At 52.9% G+C, this 22582-nt stretch overlaps 1 protein-coding gene across 1 annotated transcript; it reads right to left on the reverse strand.

Annotated features, from left to right (window-relative positions):
- Window positions 1-8291: 8291 nt before the first annotated feature.
- On the reverse strand, window positions 8292-22554 carry Emc8 (ER membrane protein complex subunit 8). The gene is made up of 5 exons (XM_076837472.2): window positions 22177-22554; window positions 15111-15187; window positions 9684-9753; window positions 9084-9178; window positions 8292-8794 (listed from the first exon to the last, which is right to left on the reverse strand). Exons 1-5 carry the CDS (start codon window positions 22405-22407, stop codon window positions 8635-8637), a joined length of 633 nt encoding a protein of 210 aa, XP_076693587.1. The 5' UTR covers window positions 22408-22554; the 3' UTR covers window positions 8292-8634.
- Between the last annotated feature and the right edge of the window lie 28 nt (window positions 22555-22582).

Raw genomic sequence — 22582 nt, forward strand, 5'->3', positions numbered from 1 at the left:
GTTCAAAGTCAGCTTCAGCAAATAGCGGGGCATTAAGCAACTCGGTGAGACCCTATCTCTAAATACAAAATAGGGCTGGGGATGTGGCTCAGTGATCAAGTGCCCCTGAGTTCAATCCCTGGTTCAAAAATAAACAAATAAATAAATAAATAAATAAAATAAAAATCAAAACCCCTCTGAGTGAAGAAACCAAATCAATGTATGGCCTTGAGAAAGTCACCTGAATTCTGTGCTCAGCGTCCACCTCTGAGAGACAGGGTACAGCAGCACTGCGTTGGTGCGGGCAGAAACGTGGCCGTGTCTGGAAATGGAAGCCCTTGATCGCCAGTGGTCTGAAGATTCACTGAGCGCTTACTGAGTGCCAGAAGCAACACACTCAGCGAGTCACAACGACAGTCAACTCTGTCGCCACCGAGGCACAGAGCCGCCAGTTGCCAGAGTCGCCCCGGTGAAGGGGTGGAAGTGGGACTTGCGCCCAGCGGTCAGTGTGCAGTCTGCATGTCCCCACTCTGTGCACTGCACGGCGGCCAATGCTCACCTCCTCCCTGTTCTAGAGACTGAGAATCATTCTTGAAGCCTGCAGGTGCCAAACCGCCCACCGGCACTTGGCGCCCAGGCAGCTCCTTGAGAGGCAGGTGTGGCCTGTTCTGGCTGCTGGCGACACACAGCTGGCCCTCTCCCCAGCATGTACAGAGGCTGCTGGAAGAAGGGGCCGCCCACTGACTGGGGTGTCCCGAGCACATGGAGCCCAGCCAGCTTATTGAAGGAGCTGAGCACTTTGCAACCAGCGGCCCCATGGTGTGCCTCTGCCATCCAGACCTCTGACAAGGTGGACAAGTTCTGCCCAGGGTTTGTCCTGGCCACATGCACAGCGAGCTCAGCGCTGAGGGCCCTGGCTGAGGAGGACCAGGCTCATGCCTGCTGTGGCTCCCGAGAGCCCCCTGCTCAGAGAGTCTCCAGAGGCAGAAGAGTCACGCCGTAAGGTTCCGGCGAAGCATCAGAGGGAGAGACCACAAGAGACCGGCTCCATGCAATTGGCAGAAGGGGTTTTATTGATTCAGCATGCTGAGGCTCCAGGCTCACTCAGGAAGATAGAGCAGCCCAGAGCCCAGAGCAGAGGTCAGGCAGAGCTTAAGTACAGTTTTTGGAGAGGGCGGGGGCGGGGGCTTTGCATACATCAGAACAAATCATCATGAGGCGCGGGAAAATTGAACAACAACTCTGAGACCTGATTAGTACATTCATTGGCGGGAACAGATTGGACAGGGGTGATTGGTCACTTCTAAGCAGGGTGCACATTCAAACTGATTGGTTTTAGGTCCTGTGATGCCTACGTGCCAGCTTCACAGAACCCCAGGTTATTAGACAACCAGAGGAGTCAGTGAGAATATTTACTGGGCAGTTCGGGTACTGTCCTAACAGCTACCGAGATTACAGGTTCCGGGGGTAGCAGAGGAATTGTAACAATACTTGGTCTTTTACTTTTTAACCCAAGCCTTGCAGTTAGAAACTTCACAATGTCCGGTCTTTTACACTTTAACTCGGGCTCTGCGGCTTAGAAACAGCTTAAAAATTTTACCTTTACAGCCCAAGGAGGGAACACTGGCCCTCCATACCCGCCAGCCAGAGCCAGCGGTTGGCCTTCTCTCCAGGCGACACTCCAGGCCACGGCTGGGCCAGGACCAGCAGAACAGCCTTGGCTTCCTCCAGCACAGACTTCTACAGTAAAGAAACCCAACAGGAGCCCACGTACAGCTGCTAGAGAGCAAAGATGACGCTTCGCATCCACCAGGAAGAGGTACAAAGCGCTGGCTCCTGAGCACCACTGGGGAGGCTGAGCAGAGGCCATGAGGGGCCTCCCCCTGCTCCCATGACGTCCCTTCCAGTCCCCAGTGGCCTCCTCCTACCTCTGAGGACAGGAGATCACTGGCTGTCTTGCACCTCAGGGACCTCGCTCAGGTCCAGCTCAGGTCCAGCTCAGTCGCTCTCTCTTCTGGGGTGGCCATCTGGGCATGGCTCTCCCTGTCCCCTCCTGGCTGGCTCTTTTCTAACTGCCCCTTTGGATTAAATGCCTGGCCTCTGTAGGGAAGGGAAATTTCCCTTCCTAAGCTCAGGTCTGTGATCACCCTGGGGCTCTTGGAACCTTTAGTCCTTCACTTCACATGCCTGGAGTCCCCGAGGTAGGAGGGATTGGCCAACTGCAGTCCATGCAGGTGGCAGCAGCCAGGAGATGGAGGGAGTCAAACCAACCAACTGGGAGGAGGAGGGACAGAGGCTCTTCCTGGGGAGTCTGTCGTGGGAAAGGCGTTGTGGGCATCTTTGGGGTCCTGGGATGACACAGGAGTCGGCTGTGGGAGTTGCAGGAGATGGTCTCTGATACCAGCAGTGAAGTCAGGCTGTCTCAGATTAGTGTGTTCCCCGAGTTTGGGGGTGTCATGCCTGGCTGACCACCAAACTGTATTTCCCAGAGCGGATCTGATAATCACTGGGGCTCTTTGCAACCCGAGAGTCAAATGTGCCGCCCTGGACATGGTTCTCTCTGCCCAACTAGGGTCAGGTGGGCTGAGTCCTGGGGAAGGGAGATGGGCTGGTGGGCACCTGAGGGTGTGCCCAGGGTTGCCTGTGCGGTTCCCTCTTCTGCTCTGGAGACTATCTGTGCAGGGAGAGCCACAGCTGAACTGTCCGGGTGTTGGGAGGTCTTGACCTGGCCATGGCTCTGTGTGGAGAGTGGACCACATGACTAGCTATAATCTCAGCTCCGTACTTGGCCAGTGGGCCTCCCCCTCCCCCTTAGATGGGAAGCAGGGTTCCTCATGATGGGCTGTCCTCCTGTGGGGCTGGTCAAAAATGGACACTCCCAGTCCTGGGGTCTGGAGCGAGTCTGGTGGACTGTGTTGGGTAAATGCCCCAGTGTGGTCAGCTGGGGTGGCCAGTGGTTTCCTGGAGATACCGGACAGGGTGGGAGGTGGGTGAGCCTAGTAGGTGGTGGGAGGGGAGGAGGGGAGAGCTCCTAACTAACCCCCCCCTTTGCTGTCATCCTAGGTCACTGGTCCAGAGATAAGGGAGACCTGCGTGTCCTTGTTCACTGGAACACTTCTGAGGTGCCACTTGTGGAGCATGCACAGCGAGCACCCCACTTCCACCGTGTGGGATCTCGGGGTCCTGCCTGCTCTGGATGCTCAGTCACGGAAGACCTGGGGCCACATGTGTTGAGAGCCACAGCCGGTCAGAATAACACCTGGCATTTGCCAGAGGGAATGTTTGTAAGGTGATGCCAGCGAACCACTGAGATGATGATTTAAGTTAAGCTATATATAATTGCTGTGATGCTGGATTGATTGTATTGTATATTTGACCTTTACTGACGGGCAATGGGGCGGCTCTTGCTGCCTCAGGAGCCCGCGACTTTGGAGTTCTCTCGGGGATTCCTGGAGAGTTCCCATTGGTTGGGGAAGTGCCGGAGGAGGGATCTCCGGTGTGGGTGGTTCCTAGAGGAGTCGCGTGGAGTTAGGGAGTGTTCCCGGGAAGTGTGTGTAGAGTGCTGGTGAGAGTTGAAATAAAGTAGTTGCTGTTTGAACATACAAGGCTTTGTGGCGGCTCGGTTATTCGTGCCCAACCAGACTGCGGCACACGTGGAATGACGAGACATGTCGGCTGTGACCCCGTTCTCCAGGCTGGCCCACCATCAGCGCTTTCCTGTGCCGAGTGGCCAGCAACAGGGGACAGAGGGAGCAAATGGCGGGAGCCAGGAGAGCAGCAGCTGAGGCAGGAGGGCTTTGGTCCCTCCCAGCTCATTTCCTAACTAGCTGACCTCCACCTGGAATTCCACAGGCTGGGCCTCCCTGGCTGCCCCTGCCTGGGACCCTTCTCTCTGCCAGGTATCCTTCCTCCCTGCCTCCTCCAGGGGCTGGTCCTGCAGGGGAACTCCAGCCCCCACCCATCTGCGTGGGGCTCTGAGCTCCTTCCACGTGGCCACACCATCCTGCTGGCGGCTCACTCCTCTTTGGCCAGTGACCCAAGCACAGGTCCAGAGGGCAGGGGCAGGAAGAGGAAGTTTGTCGTCTGTAGAAGAAGGACCAGCTGTGAGCACCCAGGCCCAGGCTCCCGGGAAATCCAGAGTGGAGGGCCCATCAGCTTCCTAAGCTGAGTCCAGCAACAGGCTGGTGTGTGCCCACTCATCACACTCCCTCCTGTAGACCTGCTTCGCACTGGACACCCTGGGTACCACATGCACGATCGTATATCAGGTAAACAAAAAAATTCACGATACTAGATAGCCTACAAACTGTGGATTGGGGCTCAGAATTTGTAGTTCTGTTCTCCTCTGGGTCCGCCGGCATAAACAAAGTTTGTAGTTCTCCCCTCCTAGTGCTGCCTGCTGCTTCTTGGCCAGTCTGTTTCCGCAACAATACATGAGGGTATTCATACTGGACAGGAGTCTTCTATAGGGTAATCGTATCACAAATATCTTATCTCACTGTGTGATTCCCCCTTTCCTTTTAACCTTCCCAATTGTTTAAATATATATTTTTAGTTGTAGATGGATACAATACCTTTATTTTATTTATTTTTATGTGGTGCTGAGGATCAAAACCAGCACCTCACATGTGCCAGGTGAGCACTCTACCACTGAGCTACAACCCCAGCCCAGTAATTTTTTTTTTAAAAAAGCAATATTTCTTAATTTTAATGTTACACGTGTTACCTTAATGTGTCCTGGGTTCACGGATATATCCTCTTGTTCCCTAGAAGCACTCCGCAAGAATCCACGAGATACCGCTATCTCGTGGTATACTAGAATGGCTGACACTGAAGCCAAGCCAGGTCCACTGGCACCTACCTGTAATCCGGGCTACTCCACTGGGGAGGCTGAGGCAGAAGGATCACAAGAGTTCAAGGTTACCCTCAGCAACTTAAAGAGACCCTGTCTCAAAATAAATAAAAAGGGCTGGGGGTGTGGCTCAGTGGTGGAGCACCCTGGTGTCATCCCTGGTACTGAGAGAAAGAAAAGGCAAGGCGAGGTCGAGGCACCAGGTGGCTCCAGCAATGCCCACGTCAGCCAGGAGCTGGTGCTCACGGTGGACAGACCGAGGAACACAGCAGAGGTGGGTGGACATGGCGCCTCAGAACAGGGTGGGCTGCACACACACAGGCTTGGACATGCAGGCTGCCCTCTGTGCTCCCTCAGGGGACTCTGAGCCCCCGGACACTTGGGATTCGTATCCTTTTCCCGGTATCCTTCTATAGGTGTTCTACCAAACAAACCCACAACCTCTGCCAGGCTGGGGCGTGGCCCAGAGGCAGAGCGCTTGCCCTGCCTGCCCGAGGCCCTGGGTTCAATTCCCAGCTGGGAACAACCACCCAAACTCTGCTGACCACAGGAGACAAACAGAGCTGAGGACACTGGGTTCTGGAAATGAAGTGTCTGAAGGACTCAGAAAATGCGGATCACAGTCTCACACGTGAAGGTGCTCCTGCTCTCTTTCAAGGAAGCCCAAGGCTTCAGGTCTCAGAAATGCAGATGGCCCCTGGAAGCTGGCGGTCAGGATTCCCAGGAGATGGGGCTTCAGAGGATTTTGCTTCTTCAGCTTATACCTGTTAAAAACAAGTGAACAAACAAACAAAACTCAATAAAACACGACCTTTGTACAGAGACAAAGCTGTTTTCAAGGAGACAGATGGATGCTGTGTTGCTGGGGCTCGTCCTACACACACAGGATGAGGACAGGGCCCTGAGTCATGGCTGCAAAGTGGCCCATGAAGGGAAAGGACACAGCAGGTGGGAGGAGACTTTTCTGAAGCTTGAAGCGAGCTGCTCCATTCTGGGCATCTGAAATTCTTCACAGTGAAGCCGGACCTCTGGCCAAGGTCAGTTACTTCAAGGGTGGCCTGAACCCACCTGCCTGGACGCGGCTTGCAAGGCCCTGAGTCTGGGAGTCCAGTGCTCTGGGCTGAGCCTGGGAATCTGCCTCACTCAGCGCGAGCCTCTCTCACCCCAGGCCTTCTCTGCAGGGCTAGGTGACCCCACAGTTACTTCTCTTCCTTACCTTGTCTTAGTGAAGAAGGAGGGACGGGAGGAGGGAGGGACAGGAGGGGGAGGGGACGGAGGGAGGGGGCGGAGAAGGGGGGCAGGAGGGAAGAGGGAAGGGAGGAGGGACGACAGGAGGGTGGAAGGACTGAAGGAGGGGTAGTAGGGCAGGGGCGGGAGGCTGGAGGGGCTCTGAGTTTCCATGTTCTCCACTGGTTTGTATCAAGAAGGGAAATGTAGGGAGGCTGAGTGGGGAGGCCAGCCCTCCCTTGGTACTGGTGTTTCATGTTTTAGTTGCTTTTCTTCCACACTTGCCACTGGCTGTCATGAGTAAGCACCTCAGTGTTTATTCTGGTCGATGAAATGTCCCAGAATTATTGTGGAAATAATTAGTAGTGAATATCTTTTTCGTTTTTTCTTTCTTTTTTGGACTGGGGATTCAGCCCAGGGGTGTTCCACCATTGAGCAACCTCCCCAGCCTTTCTTGTTTTGGCCTAGAACTTTCGATCCTCCTGCCTCAACCTCCTGAGTCCCAGGGCTGACAGGCCTGTGCCACCATGCCTGGCTGGAAGGGTATTTTAAAAATCAGTTCACTTCACTAAAATTGCTCAAGCTGTGCACAGGGTGTGGAGACCCAAGCCTCTTGGGTTTCACAATTGGGTTCACAATTGTGTCCGAGTATCTGATGCTTCCTTTTGGAAATTTAAGCCTGACTCAGTCACAAAGGGAACCAGGGAACAGATACGTGATTTAGGCCTAAATCCAACCCAGAGGATGGCATGTGCTCCTCTTGGGAGGTTGGAGGAAAGGAAAATGCTACAAGAAGAGACACTTTGAAGGGCTTCCAGACCCGCCTGTGGGCCTTGATGCCACTGCACCAGTGTCCTGGCCCTGAGCTGGCCACAGCCCAGACCGGCTTTAGTGCAGGGAGACAGCCTCTGACCCAGAGCTGCACGGACCCCTTCTCCTTCCTGGGACACAGAGGCCCACTTGGAACTCCAGTGGGGTGGCTGTAGGAGAGAGGAAGGTGGGGACTCCCGCACCCCACGCCTTCCTTCTAGGACCACTGGAGAACGCCAGCTGAGAGGCTAAGCACAACGGCAGGCACGGCAGGGCACCCTGTCACCCAGTGACACGGAAGACTGAGGCAGGAGGATTCCAAGCTCACCAGCCTCAGCCCCTCAGGGAGACCCTATCTCAAAATTTGAAAAAAAAAAAAGGAGTGGGAGATGCTGGGATGTAGCTCAGTGGTTGAGAACTCCTGGATTTAATACTCAGCATCAAAGAAATTCAAGAGTAGGCTGAGGCTGCAGTTCAGTAGCAGAGCACTTGCCTCGCACACGTGAGGCACTGGGTTCCATACTCAGCACCACATAAATAAAATAGATGATAAAAAAGTAAGAGTAAGAAAGGGAACTTGATGGATGAGACAAAGCAGTTATTCCCAGTGGTGTCTGAATTTTTTCCTGCTTATGAAGAGAGAAAATAGTGAATGCTTTATCACAAGCCCTTAGGTCTATTAGGTCACACCAATCAGCAACTCCTTCACACAAAGACAGCGACATCAGTCGCTGCATAAAGGGATTCATATTAAAAGGAAAAATGTGATGATACCAAAAATCTTCCCTATCAATTTCCTCAGCTGGGGTCAGAAAATGTGACCCTATGTTCCAAACTGAAAAATTACAGATACTGCTCATAACCACCTGGGGTGGGTGGGCCCAAGTTTTGAATTGAGTTCAAAAGAAGTTCCTATTTTTAAAACCTGTTTGGAATCACCTGGCTGACCACGCAGATCAGCTGACGGGATCCATTCCTGCTTCTAAGACAACGTAGTGCAGCCTCTCTTCCCTGTTTTTTATTGGTACCAGGGACTGAACTCAGAGGCACTTGACCACTGAGCCTCATCCCAGCCCTATTTTGTATTTTATTTAGACACAGGGTCTCAATGAGTTGCTTAGTACCTTGCTTTTGGTGAGGCTGGCTTTGAACTCACGACCCTCCTGCCTCAGCCTCTCAAGCTGCTGGGATTATAGGCATGTGCCACTGTACCTGACTCCTCCCCCTTCGTGACTGTGGCTGCAAGGTTCCTGGCTGACTGGCAATGTCAGTTATTCCCACTGTGGGGCTGAGGCTTTGGAGCACCAGAGCACCAAAGCCCGGCTCTCAAACTCAGCTGGGACGGCACTGTGCACTCTGCCTCACCCGCAGGACCTCTGGCAGACACTGGCTCAAGCAGGATAAACACACGCACACACTGGAGTATAACAGGTGAGCTTTTTTTTTTTTTAATAGTTCATAAGCCTTAAAAAGTATCCTCTCCAGATTATAAAAGGTTAGTTAAAACTGTTTAATAGGAACAATCTTGGACAAGCAGAAATAGCTCTGATTTGGAAGATGACAGCAACATATGACTGAGAGAATCCGCAGGGACCGGGCAGTCTGGGCCTCCCTCGGCCTCTCCCCTGCAACGCTGCTGTCTGGTGTGCTGCTCTCCACGGCACAGGCCACCTCAGCTCTCCACCAGGCTTCAACTCTGCTTTAAAAATAGGTTTTCTTCTTCAGTATAGTGGAAATGCCCCTTGAGCAGTCACCACGGCCCCTGCTCAGCACAGGTGCAGAACAGCTTTGTTGATCTCTGGGTTTGTCCAGTCATTCCGAATGTCATCCAGGTGGTTATCGAAATCCACGAGCGTCTCATAGGATCGGCTGTCCAGGAGTGAGGCTGAGATCCTCTGCGCCTCAGGCCAATCCTCACAGTAGTCACTGCAGGTCAGACATGGAGAGGTCAGCCTCTAGCAGGTGCCTCCAACAGCCTCTGGGGAAGGCCAGTCCCCACCCCCTCCCCATGTTGCATAAAGGACAGGAGGGAGTTGGGAAGCTTGGCAGTGTAAACACAGAGTGGACGCAAAGCACCCTGCACATGAAATGCTGGAAAACCAGAGGCAGGAAGACTGCAACACCACCCAGGCTCCCCTCGGCTTGGGGGCCTCAGGGGCCCAGCCTCACTCCTCCCGGAGCTGGGGAATGCGTAATCACAGGGACGGGCACTCACTGGTGTGGGTCTCTGCACCGCCACCGGTTTTCCTGCTGCTCATACACATGGATCGTGGGTGCCACACAGTCCATCGTAAACCTGGTGTTGTCCACCTGAGCACGAGGTGAAGGACACAGCATGAACAGGGCAGGCGTGAGGACAGATACCACTTCTCCCTCCCTCCTGCCCAGAACTCTGCAGGAATCAGGGCCGCAAACAGCTCACCGCTTCCTCCCCAGGGAGGGAAGTGCTGGCTGTCCTAACAGGAGGGTCCTCATCTCTGCATGGGCACCAGTCACCTGGAAGCACCCAGAACATTGCCTGCTGCCTCCACCCCACTCTGTGTTCTGGACTCATGGGTTGGGTGGGGCCTAGAATCTGCACTTCTAATGGGCTTCCAGGTGGTGGTGGCAGGGGGATCTCACTCTAAGGACCTGAACTGAAAAGACCCTCTCTGGATATCCTTGTGCTGTGTGGGCAGCGGTACCCAAACCAGTGCAGGGGGAGTGTGCTACAGGAGGTAACAGTGGCCCTGGAGGAGCGGCTGGGAGAGCCACCCAAGGAATGCACAGAGATGCTCCACGGGTGCAGCCCTGCCAGCAGAGCCAAGCGGCTTACCATGATGAGAGCAGTGTCACTGAAGCCCTCGGCGATCCTGGAGGCCACCTTCTCCGCGACCTGGTTTGGACTACAGACAAGAGCCAGTGAGTTCTACCCCATTCTAGTCCATACCATCTGACACTGTTATGTCCATATAAGCATGTCACCACCACTCAGAGCTAACCAGCAATGACAGAAAGGACGATGTAGATGACAGGCTGTTTGCTGGCCCCAGGGAGGTGACCATGGGCACCTTGTCCGAAGCCGGTCCTACTTCCCCTCTCCTGTAAGCCCTTCTAGGGGGAGCTGGAGGACTGCTTCTGAGCAGGAAGGCTCCTGAGCCTGGTGGAGAGCTTCCTGAGCAGCAGAGGAACCCTGCTGCCGGGCACTCCCAGTGGTGCCAGCCCCTCCCTCTGTCCACCACCAGACCGGGCATCTACTGCAACAAGTCACAGAGATCTCATGGCTGCAGGCAACCCAGTCGTCTTAAAATTTGTTTTTAAAGTCATAAGCCATTCCACATGTTCTCGAAGACCACGAGCCTGCCAAGTGCTGGCCCTGGCCACCCAACCTCCTCGATAAGTGACGCTGTCTACCTCACGTCAACAGAGCTATGGAGTGGCTCCCAGGCATCTTGCTGCCTCCAGTTATGCTTCTGCCCTGTCTCAGGAGGGGCTTCGTGCCCCCAGCCCACCCACTCTGGCCTTCTCTTGGGACTGTGTTCATATCCTCTCTCTGCTCATAGCTCCAGCTCTGCCTTTAATCTTTTTATTTCAACTGGTTCCCTCTCGCCACCACCCAACTGGCCTGCTCCCCTCAACCCCATCTCTTAAAACTTCTCCCATCAATCGGGCTTCTGCTCCCTGTGTGCTCCCAGCTCTGTGCCATCTGCTGATGGGCACCTGAGGCTACCAACTCTGCGAATCCCCTCAAGCTTCCCTGCTGAAGCCACCTCTGAGGATGCCACCTGTTGGGGCTGCTGCCTTCGGGTGCCTATCCCTGTTCCTGATCCTGCCTCCTCCTTCTCCCTGCTGCCCCTTTAGCTCAGGCCATCGCTGTGGCACCAGCTTCAAAACGGCTTTCTGACTGTCCCCCAATTTCTAGGCACTTCTTGTCCAGCACATCCTGAAAACACTTCTTGGGTCAATTTTCCTAAAGGGAACTGGTGCGGTGCCTGTTATGGCCACGCCCCTGCAGACGCTGCTCCCTCACGGCTGCTGTTCTCAGGGGCAGGCTCAGGCTGCCTCTCCTACAGGGAAGACCGACCCTGGTGTGGAGGGTCGGGAGCTGGCCTGAAGGCTGCCCTACTCACACTGTCCCCATCCGGCCTTCCAGGCCCAGACCTGCTTATTAAATTCTGCCCTCTCCACCCCCATAAAGCCTGGCCAGACGGGCCTGGATCAGGTCCCCTCCCTCTGCAGGCTCTGAGGCTCTAAGATGTTCCAACATGGGGGCTTGTAGGCAGTTTCTTTTTTGTATATCTTATTTTCCCTGCACAGTTTCAGCTTGAGTAGGGACTAAGCTATACATGAATCTTAATAACCATAAAAATACACTGTAAGTTCATTTAAAGAAACATGCTATAGGGGCTGAGGGTAGCTCAGGGGTAGAGTGTTTGCCTAGTACATGCAAGGTCATGGGTTCAATCCCCACAGCACCATGAATAAAATAAAATAATAAAAAGGAAATACATGATAGTTATAATCCTTTCCTTGTGACTGGGCTAAAACAAGCAGATTAATATCATTTTATAGAAACAATTTCATCTGATTATTCCACTTTCAATTTGAAGGGATGCAAGTCTACAACTGACAAGAAGAAAAAATGGAGCTATGGGCAGGTTTCCAGAGGGCCCACTGTGATGTGCAGGAACTCAGCACCAGGCCAGTTCCCAGCTCAGTGAGAAGGGGCAGGGAGTGCTGTTCTGTAGCTCGAGGGCAAGTAGCAAGCAGCTCTCCATGCCCCTGCTGGCCTGCAGGACCTGCTAAGCTTGTCCTTAGCACTCAGCACGTCATTCCAGCCCTGACTTTTACTGGGAAAGGAGTGAAGAAATATTTGTGAAAAACAAGAACTGCCATTTCAGATGCCCATGACTCAAATCTAAAATTTACACTTTTGATGGCTGGGGATACGGCTCAGTTGGTAGAGTGTTTGCTTCGCATGCACAAGGCCCTGGCTCAATTCCCAGCACTTCCCTCCCAAATACACACACACACACACACATACACACATACACACACATTAGTGAACTGTCGATGTATTTGAAAGTGTTGTCTATTTTGTTTACTCTTTTGGTGTCATACTCTTTTTATTCTCAAGTACTGGTCTACCATGCCCACTCCTCAATGTAAGACCGCCATACTGTACCACTCACACCAGTCATTTGTTTTCTACTGGTCTGCCTTAGTCAGTTGCCACAGAAAATGCAGGCACCCTGAGGGCAGAGCCCGCCTAGTGGTGCCTTCACCAGGAGGCCCAAAGCCAGTGCCACACACAACTGGCAGCTACACTTTGAAACTGAAAGCATTTTCTTGAGCATTCTCTCCAGGCCAGGGCAGTACCTGCAGGGTACTGAACCATTCCCACATGAAATGTTAATTATGCCAGGTACAGTGCAGTGGTGCATGCCTGAAATCCCAGCAAGTTGGGAGGCTGAGGCAGGCGGATCCCAAGTTCAAGGCCAGCCTGGGCCACTTAATGAGACCCTCTGTTAAAAACCAAAAGGGCTGGGAGTTTGGCTTAGTGAGAGAATGTCCCTGGGTTCAATTCCCAGTATCACCAAACACAATAAAATGATATAAAATGTTAATTCTTAAGCAAAACACAGGCAATCACGAGATGACAGAATAAAACTTGATATATTGATTTTAGTTTAGGAAGCATTAAAACATCAACCAGTCTTTTAAAAAGTAATCGTAGCACAGTGCAGTGGCCACTGTGAACCGGACACAAGGCTCGACGGGTACGTGTTATCTCACCCTGTCCTCAGAGCTCTAACACAGAGCCCAAGGAATGGCCTAGGATTTGAATTCAACTCTGCCTCCAAATCTCATGCCCCGAGACAATGTTAACTGGGTGACATTTCTAGAAAAGAAGCAAGTTTTTCAGGTAAAAGTGAGCAGCGTGGAAGAGTGAAGGGACCATGACCCCAGCTCCTGACTTCCAAGCTGTGTAGCCTCTGTGAAGCTACTGTTCCAAGCCCCTTCACCTGCACACGATGAGGATCCAAAGGGGCAGCCACACAGGCTTCCTCCTCTGAGCCCAGCAATGGCAGGGGTGGGTGTAATACTCAGGTCTGGGAGAGACTTGTGGGGTCACTAACCTCTCCAGCACCCTCAGCTAAGGTTCCAGTGCTCCCCGTGGGCGGGCCTGACCAGTGGAGGTGAGCACATGAGCTTCAAGATCCATGGCTGGGGATGCAAAGCCTCCTAGGTGAGCAGGGAAGGGGCCGGGACTTATGTGAGGCACAGGGAAATCCCAGAGGCCAAATGGCAGAAAACAGTCCTGGCAAGGTGGTTCCAGGCAGAGCTGGAAGTCGGTCAGGACAGCAGCAGGAAGATAAGACAGGCCATGAGCCAGACATCTCCTGCACAAAGGAGAGGACCAGGAAGCCTGGGCGTGTAGACCACGGCCTCCTCGGGTCAGGGAGGCATCCATGCTACCTGACAATCCCTCTTGCCCACTCTCTTTTCCCGTCTGTGGGAGCAGCCAAAGGAGACACCGTGTGGTCCAGGCGAGCCCCTGGCCAAGGACAGCCCCTAACTACTCACAGAATAAAGTTCAAATGCTTTTAGCATGGGGAACCCTCAGGTTCAGCCCACCCACCTGCATAGCCTGGCACATCCCTCCTTGTGGTACAAGCTGTCCTGCCCCACTCCTGCCTTGCTCCCACCTGTCTTCATCCTGCAGTCTCCTGGCCAAAAACGCTCTGGCCCTCTGGTCTCCAAGACTGCCCTGAAGCCCCTCCCTGGGGCTTCCTGGGCGATGCCACTGCGTGTGAGTCCTCCTGGCTCTTGCTGCCACGGTGCTCCTCACCTCCTGGCCCAGGGTCTGCTCCCACACCACAGGACTTTCACACTCAACTAGCCACAGCAGGCAGGACGGGGGTTTCACCTGACCTAGCATGGAGCTGGCCTACGTGGGCTCCACACCTTGTCAATCTTTCCATGAGATAAGGACCAAGATGGACATGGTCCTAAGGGGGTGCTCACTCATGGATGGACAAGCAGACAGTCACCGACACAGAGGGCAGATGAAATCACGAAGGAGGTCTCAGGAGGACTGAGGTCCATGAGGGACGCCCTGAAGCAAGAGGAGAGGCTCTGGGCTCAGGGAAGAGCAGAGGCTGGGGAGAGCTGGCAGTTCCTGTGCCCGGGTGCCTCTGTGTTCTGAGCCACCAGCAGGGGTCTGGTCAGACTCCACATGAGCCCGCGTCTTTCTGATCATCCACCTCCCCCAGTGCTGTGCCAGGACCCAGTCCAAGGAGGGCCACACAGTAAGCCTCTCCAGTGCTACTGTGCCTCACGGGTGGGCAAGCTTGGTCGCTAGCTTTCTGAATTACTTCCAGAGTGCTTCTGAGGGCACCCTATGGCAAACGTGGACCCCGCTCCAGAGGCCTTCACTGCATCCGAGTCTCTGGACTCTGGGTCTGTCAGCTGACAAGGTAGGCAATCCCGTTGCATACTGTGGGGACACTTTCCAGGCGCCCCTGGCTTCAGCCAAAGGAAGCCTATGGAGGCCATCAGAGAAGAGATGTCAGATCTGTGTGTGGCCCAAGCACAAAGCTAGCTGGCTGCTGGCCACATCCCTTAGCCAAATGGCATTACCCAGCTCCTTTCTTACAGGCCTTGGAGGAGAAGGGACAGTGACACCTCTTGTTGCTAGGTTTGTCAACACATGTTCTATTGTGAGCTCTCCTAGGTACAGCCCACCCCTTTAGAGGCAGCTCAGGTAGGAATGTGTGCCCTGTTTTCTCTCAGGACCCAGGCCCATGCAGACGGTCGACTTCTCAGGTGAGTGAGAACCCTGATGGGGAAATCTCTGGTTAAAAGGAGCTAGGAGACAACTGGGGCAGAAAAGACCACATGTCCATCATAGCACCAGACCCAGGAGCCCAAGCCTAGAGCTGCCTGTTCATCCCCCTTCTGGCTTGGACTTGGGAGGCAGCAGGCTGCAGGCAACAGAAAGCAGGGCCCCTGACTGCTTTCACTGAGTGAATACCTCCAAGCAAAACAAAGACGACAGGACACAGAATCCCAGAGTTAATCTAAATGTTTATGACTTCTGTTGTCTGGAAGCATCTGCATGGCAGCAACTGACCTTCACATACCATCAACACACACGAAGGGTGGGGGGCACAGCTCTGACTGCACACTGGAGCCTGCGCCTCCACAGCAGGCTCCTGCCAGCACTGCCTGGCCAGCCTGCCGGGTTTGTACCACATACCTGGCGTCCTTCACTCGTTCATTAGCTTGATAATAACCAGCAATCACGTAGCTATTATCTTTGCACCATGAATCAATCTGAAAGAGGAGCACAAATTGGGAAGATGAATGACTTTCACTTAAATATAGAATCTCAATAACCACAGGAGACCCTCCCTCAAGTGCTGGGATAAGACATGACATAATCCTGGCACCCTTCTCCCCAGGAGAAAGGCCACGACGGTGAGATGGAAAAATCAAGTCTCAAGCTGGCCTGGTGGTGCTGCGAGCTCTTAGGAGGCTGAGCAGAACGCTCACATGCTTGAGGTCAGCCAGGACAACTTAGCAAGACCATGTCTCAAACACAAACAAAAACCAAATCACAGAGGCCAGGGGGACAGAAGGAAGAGGGCCTCCGACAGTGCACTGTGCTGGCTAGAGGGCCACTGGGCTTGCTGGAGGGAGACCCCTTGTTGACAGGCCCTGAGTGACTGCAGCACCGTGGGGACTACTCACCTTCTCTTATGATACACAATAGTGGGCATTCTGGGGCAAGCACAGGCCTTGCCATCACCTAAACAGCCCTTCATAGCGGAGGGAACTAAAGCTCAGAGGCCCAGGACACAGACCCCAGCACTCAGCCACACGGAGAGATGCCTTGCACTGGGCATGGGGCACATGGGCAGGCAGGGGGCACAAGCACACACACCGAGTCCTGGCAATGTGCTCACAAACGGAAGCCTGGCAGACTTTGAAGTTTCTGTTTTTTTTTTTTCTGTTGTTGTTGTTATTATTTTTGGTACCAGGGATTGAACCCAGGGGCGCTTAACCACTGAGCCACATCCCCAGCCCTATTTTATATTTTATTTAGAGACAGGGTCTTGCTGAGTTGCTTAGGGCCTCGCCAAGTTGAAGCTGGCTTTGAATTCTTGATCCCCCTGCCTCAGCCTCCCAGCCGCTGAGAGGACAGGTGTGAGCCACTGTGCCCCGTCTCTGTTCTGTTTTTTTTTTTTTTTCCTCTTGGGTATTAGTGATTGAACTCAGGGGGCACTAGACTACTGAGCCACACCCCCAGCCCTATTTTGTACTTTATTTAGAGACCAGGTCTCACTGAGTTGTTTAGCACCTCGCTTTTGCTGAGGCTGGCTTTGAACTCATGCTCCTCCTGCCTCAGCTTCTTGAGCCACTGGGATGAGAGGCGTGTGCCCCATACCCTGCTTCTGCTCTGTTCTAATACATGGCTCTTTTCTTGTCAGATTCAGCCTCAGGTCTAATGCCATTATTAAAAACTACAAAAGGTCATCTGGCTTTGCCATAATGGCACTTTAAATATACTGCAATAAATGCTATTTTTGTTCTGCAGAGGGGAAATAAGATGGATACCTCTCTCTCTCTCTCTTTTTTTTTTTTTGTAGTGAATTAACTGGTTAAAAATATGTGTCTGTATAAACGTGACCCTAATGCCATTTCCTCAATTCTGGGTCCCTAGCCAGTCTGCCTCATGACCAAAAGCAGACACTACATGACAGATCTGGTCTACGGGTCCCTGGCTCGAACAAGGATGAGTACACTTCTGGTCTCCTATGAGCTCACAGATTACCATATTGGGTCAAAACCAGGGCTCCCTGAACTGACTGGACATTCTGGTCATCCACCCAGAAGATCAGGGTAATGTGCCCAGAATATTTAGAATGGCTCCACCACCGAGACTGTGCTGCAAATCACTCCAAACTAAGCACATTTGTCTCTGCTGCCTCTTAAGGGAATAGGTTCTAGAAACTCTCTTGCTGCTTAGAACAATTTCTTCTATTTTTTCCCTCAAACTTATCTCAATGTAGCATCAAGGGCCTCACTCTAAATTTGGGATTTGGCCGTGTTCCCTGAACTCAAACCTGCACAATGAGCTGGCCCTTTGGCGGAGTGCACCCAGGCTGTTTTCAATCAAAGCTGGCCTCTGGAGTATGTCCTCACTGGAGGTGACCCTTGCCTCTGCCCACCTCTCCAGGGCAGGCTGTCCTTATTTCCAGGTCAGTTGGTTACCCTTTATTTCCCTACTGCCCTGGAGCAAAGTACCCAAACCTAGTGGCTTAGAACAGCACAAATTTTTTATCTTACAGGTCAGAAGTCTGGAACAGGTGAGCAGGCCTGGTTCCTTTGGAGACCTGGGGACCCTGTTTTTGGCAGGTGCCCACACTCCTGGGCTCATGGCCACACCATTGCCTTCTGCCTCCACCTTCATTTGACCTCCTGCTCTCCCCTTGTAAGGGCCCTTGTGGGCTTCCATGGAGAATCCAGGATAATCTCTCTACCCGGTGGCCCTTTCCTTAATCCTGCCTGTGAAGTCCTGTTAGCCATGTGAGGCCTGGAGATTAGAATGTGGACATCTTTTGGTGGGGGGTCTTATTCCGCTGACCACAGCTGAGCTACATTCACTCTAAGGGTGTGAAAAATGCCTTTGCTGATGACAACATCCTGAAGACCCCCGGCAGCAGTCTTTAATGCACAGTCCCTTTCCTCGGATGAGGCCAAAGGCTCCAGACTTGCCCCCTTACCCCACCCCTCACAAACATACATTATCACCCTGTATGGCCCCAGAACAGAGACAGGGCTGACACAGACAAGGGCTCCTGCAACAAATACAGCACACACCCCAACCTACATTCTGCCTGCAGAACGCAAATTCCTATGTGAAAAACCCCAACAAGAGTCCATCCAAATTCCAGCAGAAAAACAATGTCATGACCTGGAACATCTAGAGCTCTTGAAGTCAGGTCACAATGGCTCTGGCTTGGCTTCGAGAACTTTTCAATGACCCAAACAACAACCTAGTCATCTTAGATGCTGATGACTGAGATAGAAAATGGGCTAAGCCATCAGAGGTCACAGAAGCAGGGTAAGTTTTAAGGACAGGGGAAGGGTTAGCTGGGTGTGGTGGCCCAAGCCTGAAATCCCAGCAACTCAGGCAGCCAAGGCAGGAGGATTGCAAGTTTGAAGTTAGTTTCAGTAACTTAGAGTGAGACAGTCGCAAAATACAAATTCAAAGGGCTGGGGTTGTGGCTCAGCGGTGAAGTGCTTGCCTGGCATGTGTGAGGCACAAGGTTTGATCCTTAGTACCACATAAAATAAAGAAAACAAAGGTATTGTGTCCATCTACAACTAAAAATAAGGGGTGGTGGGTGCGCTGGGGATACAGCTGAGTGGTTAAGCACCCCGGGCTCAATCCCCAGCACCAAAAAAGGGAAGCGTTTTCTCTGGTAGCCTAGAATGTGGACTAGACATCAGGTGAGTGGCTTGCAATGAGGGAGCTGGTGTGAGGAGCGAGCTGGACAGGTGGAGGTGGAGGTGGGGCAGGCCAGCCTGGGGTGACTTTGGAACTCCGAACGGTTCATCCAGGAAGAGCTGGGGTGGGTGTAAGTGGCAGCCTACATGAGGGAACTTGTTCCCTCCCACATTGTGCAAGACAAGGTATAACTGTTCCATCTCTGCTCCCAATGACTGTGCTTCTCCCTTCCTGGCCTTGATGTAGGACACCTCATGCCTCTGCCACGCATCTTATGAAAACTTAAAATGAAAATACAAGTTCAGAGCAAATTTAAAGTTCTGTGAAACTTGTCAGTTTAGTAAAACTGATCCTCAGCACTTCACTTCTCAAAGGGAAAGGACACTTGCACCTTGGCATGCGCCTGCTCTAGACCAACCCCTTCATTAGACCCTGCACAGAGAAAGTGTTCTCTCTGCAAGCTTGCTCATGCTTTGCACGTGAGTCACTCTAATCTTCTGAGCACTGTCACCTGTGCCAGGTAACTATACAGTAGCTATCGAATAGAAAAGCCAGGTCCTGGCAAGACAGCCACTCTGGGGGCACCATATCCACCAAGTGGAGGTCACTGTGAGGCCCTCCTGTGTGTAGGACAGCAGGCCCTGGCGCTCAGGAGTAGGGGGGCTGTGGGTCTTCCTTAAATTCTAGAGCACCTCAAGGCCACCCATCTATTTTGGGGATGAAAAGGACCTCCATCTAAAAGAAAAGAGCTGAGGATTGAACCCAGGGCCTCACACGTGCCAGGAGGTAAATGGGACGGGGAGAGAGGGCGAAGTACTGAAAGGGGGACTTGGAGCAGCCAGCACACAAATCCTGGCGCTGCACAGGGGGTGGAGAGCTGGACAACAGCAGCCGAGCACAGCAGCACAGAGCAGGAGCACGGGGAGGCAGCAGAAGAGTTCTGGCCTCAGCCCTTGGCAACAGTGAGAACCACAGAGAGCTGCCCCAGAGGCAGAAATGAAAGTGAGGGGAAGGGATAGGAGCTTAGAGAAACAGCAGGTTGATGTGAGTTTTCCTACTCACATTTTATCGGTTTTTGCCATTAGAAATAATTCTCTCACTACCTACGTCAGAGAGCCATAAGGATAAATAACAGGCATAAGTACTTAAAAAAATAAAAAGCAATGATTTTTTAAAAATGGAAAATTATAATGAAAAGCCTTTCAAAGGAATCTAATGTTGCCCTCTGATGGACTGCATTTCGTCAGTCTTACCCACTTATCAAAAATAATTCCATATGGATCAGAAAAGAGCTGCATGGATGAAAAGTTCAAGGCCGGTCTGGGCAGCTTAGTAAGATTCCACCTCAAGGGGAAAAAGGGGGCTGGGGATGTCACTCAATGGTAGGGCACTTTCCAGGCATGCACAAGGCCCTGGGTTCCATTCCCAGTACTGGAAGAAAAGCAGGAAAGGAAAAAACAAAACAAAGAGAAGAAAGAGCCATGAGATTATGGCTGTGTTCATAAAACAGTTGCGCCGATTTAGCTGCTTTATCCAAAATTTGTCTCCTATAGCAAATATGCTGATAAACCATAGCTCCAAAACCTGACACTCTTCATGGCTTTTAGGCTATATGGTCACTTGGTCAAAAAGTAAATAATATAAATTTAAATGGCTTAATTTTAACATAAAAATTCTGAATGGGGTGAAACTGTGGATTTTCCTCCATGACTCCCGAGAAGCACCTCATCTGTACTGGATGGGCATCTTTTTCACATCTGTCAACTGCTGAAGCTATGCCCCAAAGTTTTGGAGAACATAAGAAAAATCAGCACAAACAACCACTGTTCAGAGGACAAAACCTGCGGTCTCTGACTGAGAGGAGGTCACTGCAGGAAGTCTAACTTGAACATCATGCTGCCAGAGAGGAAACTCTCACAATGAAAGGAGCACCTGGGTTGGCAGTCTGCAGCCAGAGTTCGACAGGCTGGGAAGTAGGATCAAAGGGGCCCTGCAGGCGATATCAGGCCCTCTTTGAGCATCTTCTTCCCCAGCTAAGTGGCTTGGGAGGCAGCCCTGCTCCTTGGGGAAGCTTTTAGTGAAGGTGACTCAAATGGTTGTTTACGTTACTATGCTCAGTTCTCTCAGGTACTGAATCCGCACACCAGAACAGGAATGTAACCTTTTTTAAAAAAATATTTATTTGTTTTTTAGTTGTAGCTGAACATATTTTATTTATTTATATGTGGTGCTGAGGATTGAACCCAGGGCCTCGCATGTGCTAGGTGAGGGTGCTGAGCCACAAGCCCAGCCCCATGCTGAAGAATTCCTAATTGTCACTGGACATCCCCAGTGAAGTTCCAGTTCTTAAGACAGGACTTTCCTCTGACCTTCTGGCTCCTCCTCTGACCACCCCACAAAAGTGAGGCCAGGCTTCTCACAGCATAAGACCTCACGGCCTCAGGCACTGTGAGACTCCTGGCTCACAAAGACCATCTGCTGCCCAGAGCTCCAGGCACATTTTACCTGACAGCACAAGGGTAATTTGACATGTGAGCATGTCAAATTCAACTCGTGCCACCTGTCATCCAACAGACTGATCACATTGGTCCTTCTGCCCCAAATCCACTCTCTTCCCTGCCTGGGTCTGCCAGGCCTGGTCCACTATTGCTTGTCCCTGTCTCAGGGCTGCCTGACTGTCCTGACTCCGCTGACTTCTCTCTCGAATTTCTCCCTTTATTTAGTTCTACCTGTGGCATTTCTTCTTTGGTGTAGTACTTGTCAGTTTGTACTAAGCGAATACTGTCCCAACCGGCAGCCATACGCCTCCCCAGCACAGGCCTGGTACAAAGCAGAGCCTCAAAACACATTTGTGTTGGACTGTATAACCCTACACATGACCGCTACTGCTGAAGCTAGAACCCTGCAAGTCGAAGCATCTCAAGATCCAATCAGCCTGCAATTCCCTCAATAACAGAACAATTAAGACAGCTGGTTAGAAAGATCTGGATTAACACATGCACTTGTGTTCCCCAGAGATGTTTTAAGTACCCATAACACATTTCTTCAGGAACTAAAATGGCTGAGTTTATAAATATCCTCAACTTTTCCATCTCCTGCTCAGAAATGATAGGAAGAAATGATGACTCAGTTTCACAGCCTCAAAGCTGTGCCCAGTAACCTTAGGATGATGGTGTGGAAGGCACCCCATGCTTGCCAGGAATTTGCTTTGGTGTCATAATTAGGTAAACTAAGAAAGGGACCCATTTCACTTGCTGGGAGGCATAGGCAAGGACTCCTACCTACACCTTCTCAAACTTTTCCTCTTGCGTCAATTAACTGGCATGTGTTGGCATCACAGTTCACAGTAAGGAAAAGCAGCACCTCGGCCCCGGTGGGCGGGTTGAGGCTAGAGTTCACTTCCCCTTTCCCTCCGAGTGCCCACAAGTTCATGGGACGTGTAGACGTTCTCCCCTTGGTTCATCCTGGTACCCGAAAGCTGCAACCTGAGGCCAGCCAGGGCGAGCTTCCGGCACCGCGGCCCTGGTGCCCACCCGACCAGGCTCCGCACGCAGAGACCCAGAGCCCGGCGCCGGGGGTGCCGGTGCCCCTGCTTAACGCCACAAAAACCCTGTAGCTTTAAACCCTGGGGGGCATTCTAGGTAAGTCGCCGCCACCACGGGCACTCGTCCTCCTGGCCCAGGGCGCAGGCACCTTCCGAGGCGGCAAGGCCCGAGGTGCCAGCGCCGCCCTCTGCTCGCGGCCCCGGGGCGCCCACCTGCCAGGGCGCCGGCGACACCCGACGGGCCCGCGGCCTCCCCGCGCTTACCAGGGTGAGGGCCACCTCCAGCATGGGCGCCAGGGCCAGCGTGCCGTGGAAGAGGGGGATGCAGTCCACGAAGAGGGTGTGGGGGGCGCCCGGGCCGCCCAGCGGCAGGTGCTCCTTGCGCGGCTTCTGCTTCTCGGCCACCAGCAGCCCGTTGACGGCGCAGTGCGGGTACTTGGCGCCGTGCAGCAGCATCTTGCAGTAGGCCTGGGTGGTCAGCTTCACCCCGGGCATGCTGAGCCCGGCGGCCCCGCACCGCGGCCGGCCGCGCGGCGCCTCCGCCGACAGGCAGGACGAGGCGGCGGCGACCCCTGGCGCGGACGAGGGCTGGCGGCCCCACAGGCCGGCCGCTTCCGCCCCTCACCGGCCGCCGCCCCGACGCGGCTCACCCTCCTCGCCGGCCCGCCGG

This window comes from Callospermophilus lateralis, chromosome 18 (assembly GCF_048772815.1).
Source record: "Callospermophilus lateralis isolate mCalLat2 chromosome 18, mCalLat2.hap1, whole genome shotgun sequence".
NCBI lineage: Eukaryota > Metazoa > Chordata > Mammalia > Rodentia > Sciuridae > Callospermophilus > Callospermophilus lateralis.

Excerpts from the sequence above, each read along its gene's own strand:
- Emc8 (XM_076837472.2), bottom strand. The coding sequence starts at position 22,407 with ATGCCCGGGGTGAAGCTGACCACCCAGGCCTACTGCAAGATGCTGCTG. Across the intron at positions 9,179-9,683 it reads GTGACACTGCTCTCATCATG|GTGGACAACACCAGGTTTAC; the intron begins GTAAGCCGCTTG and ends CCTCGTGCTCAG. Across the intron at positions 8,795-9,083 it reads CGGTGCAGAGACCCACACCA|TGACTACTGTGAGGATTGGC; the intron begins GTGAGTGCCCGT and ends TCTGACCTGCAG.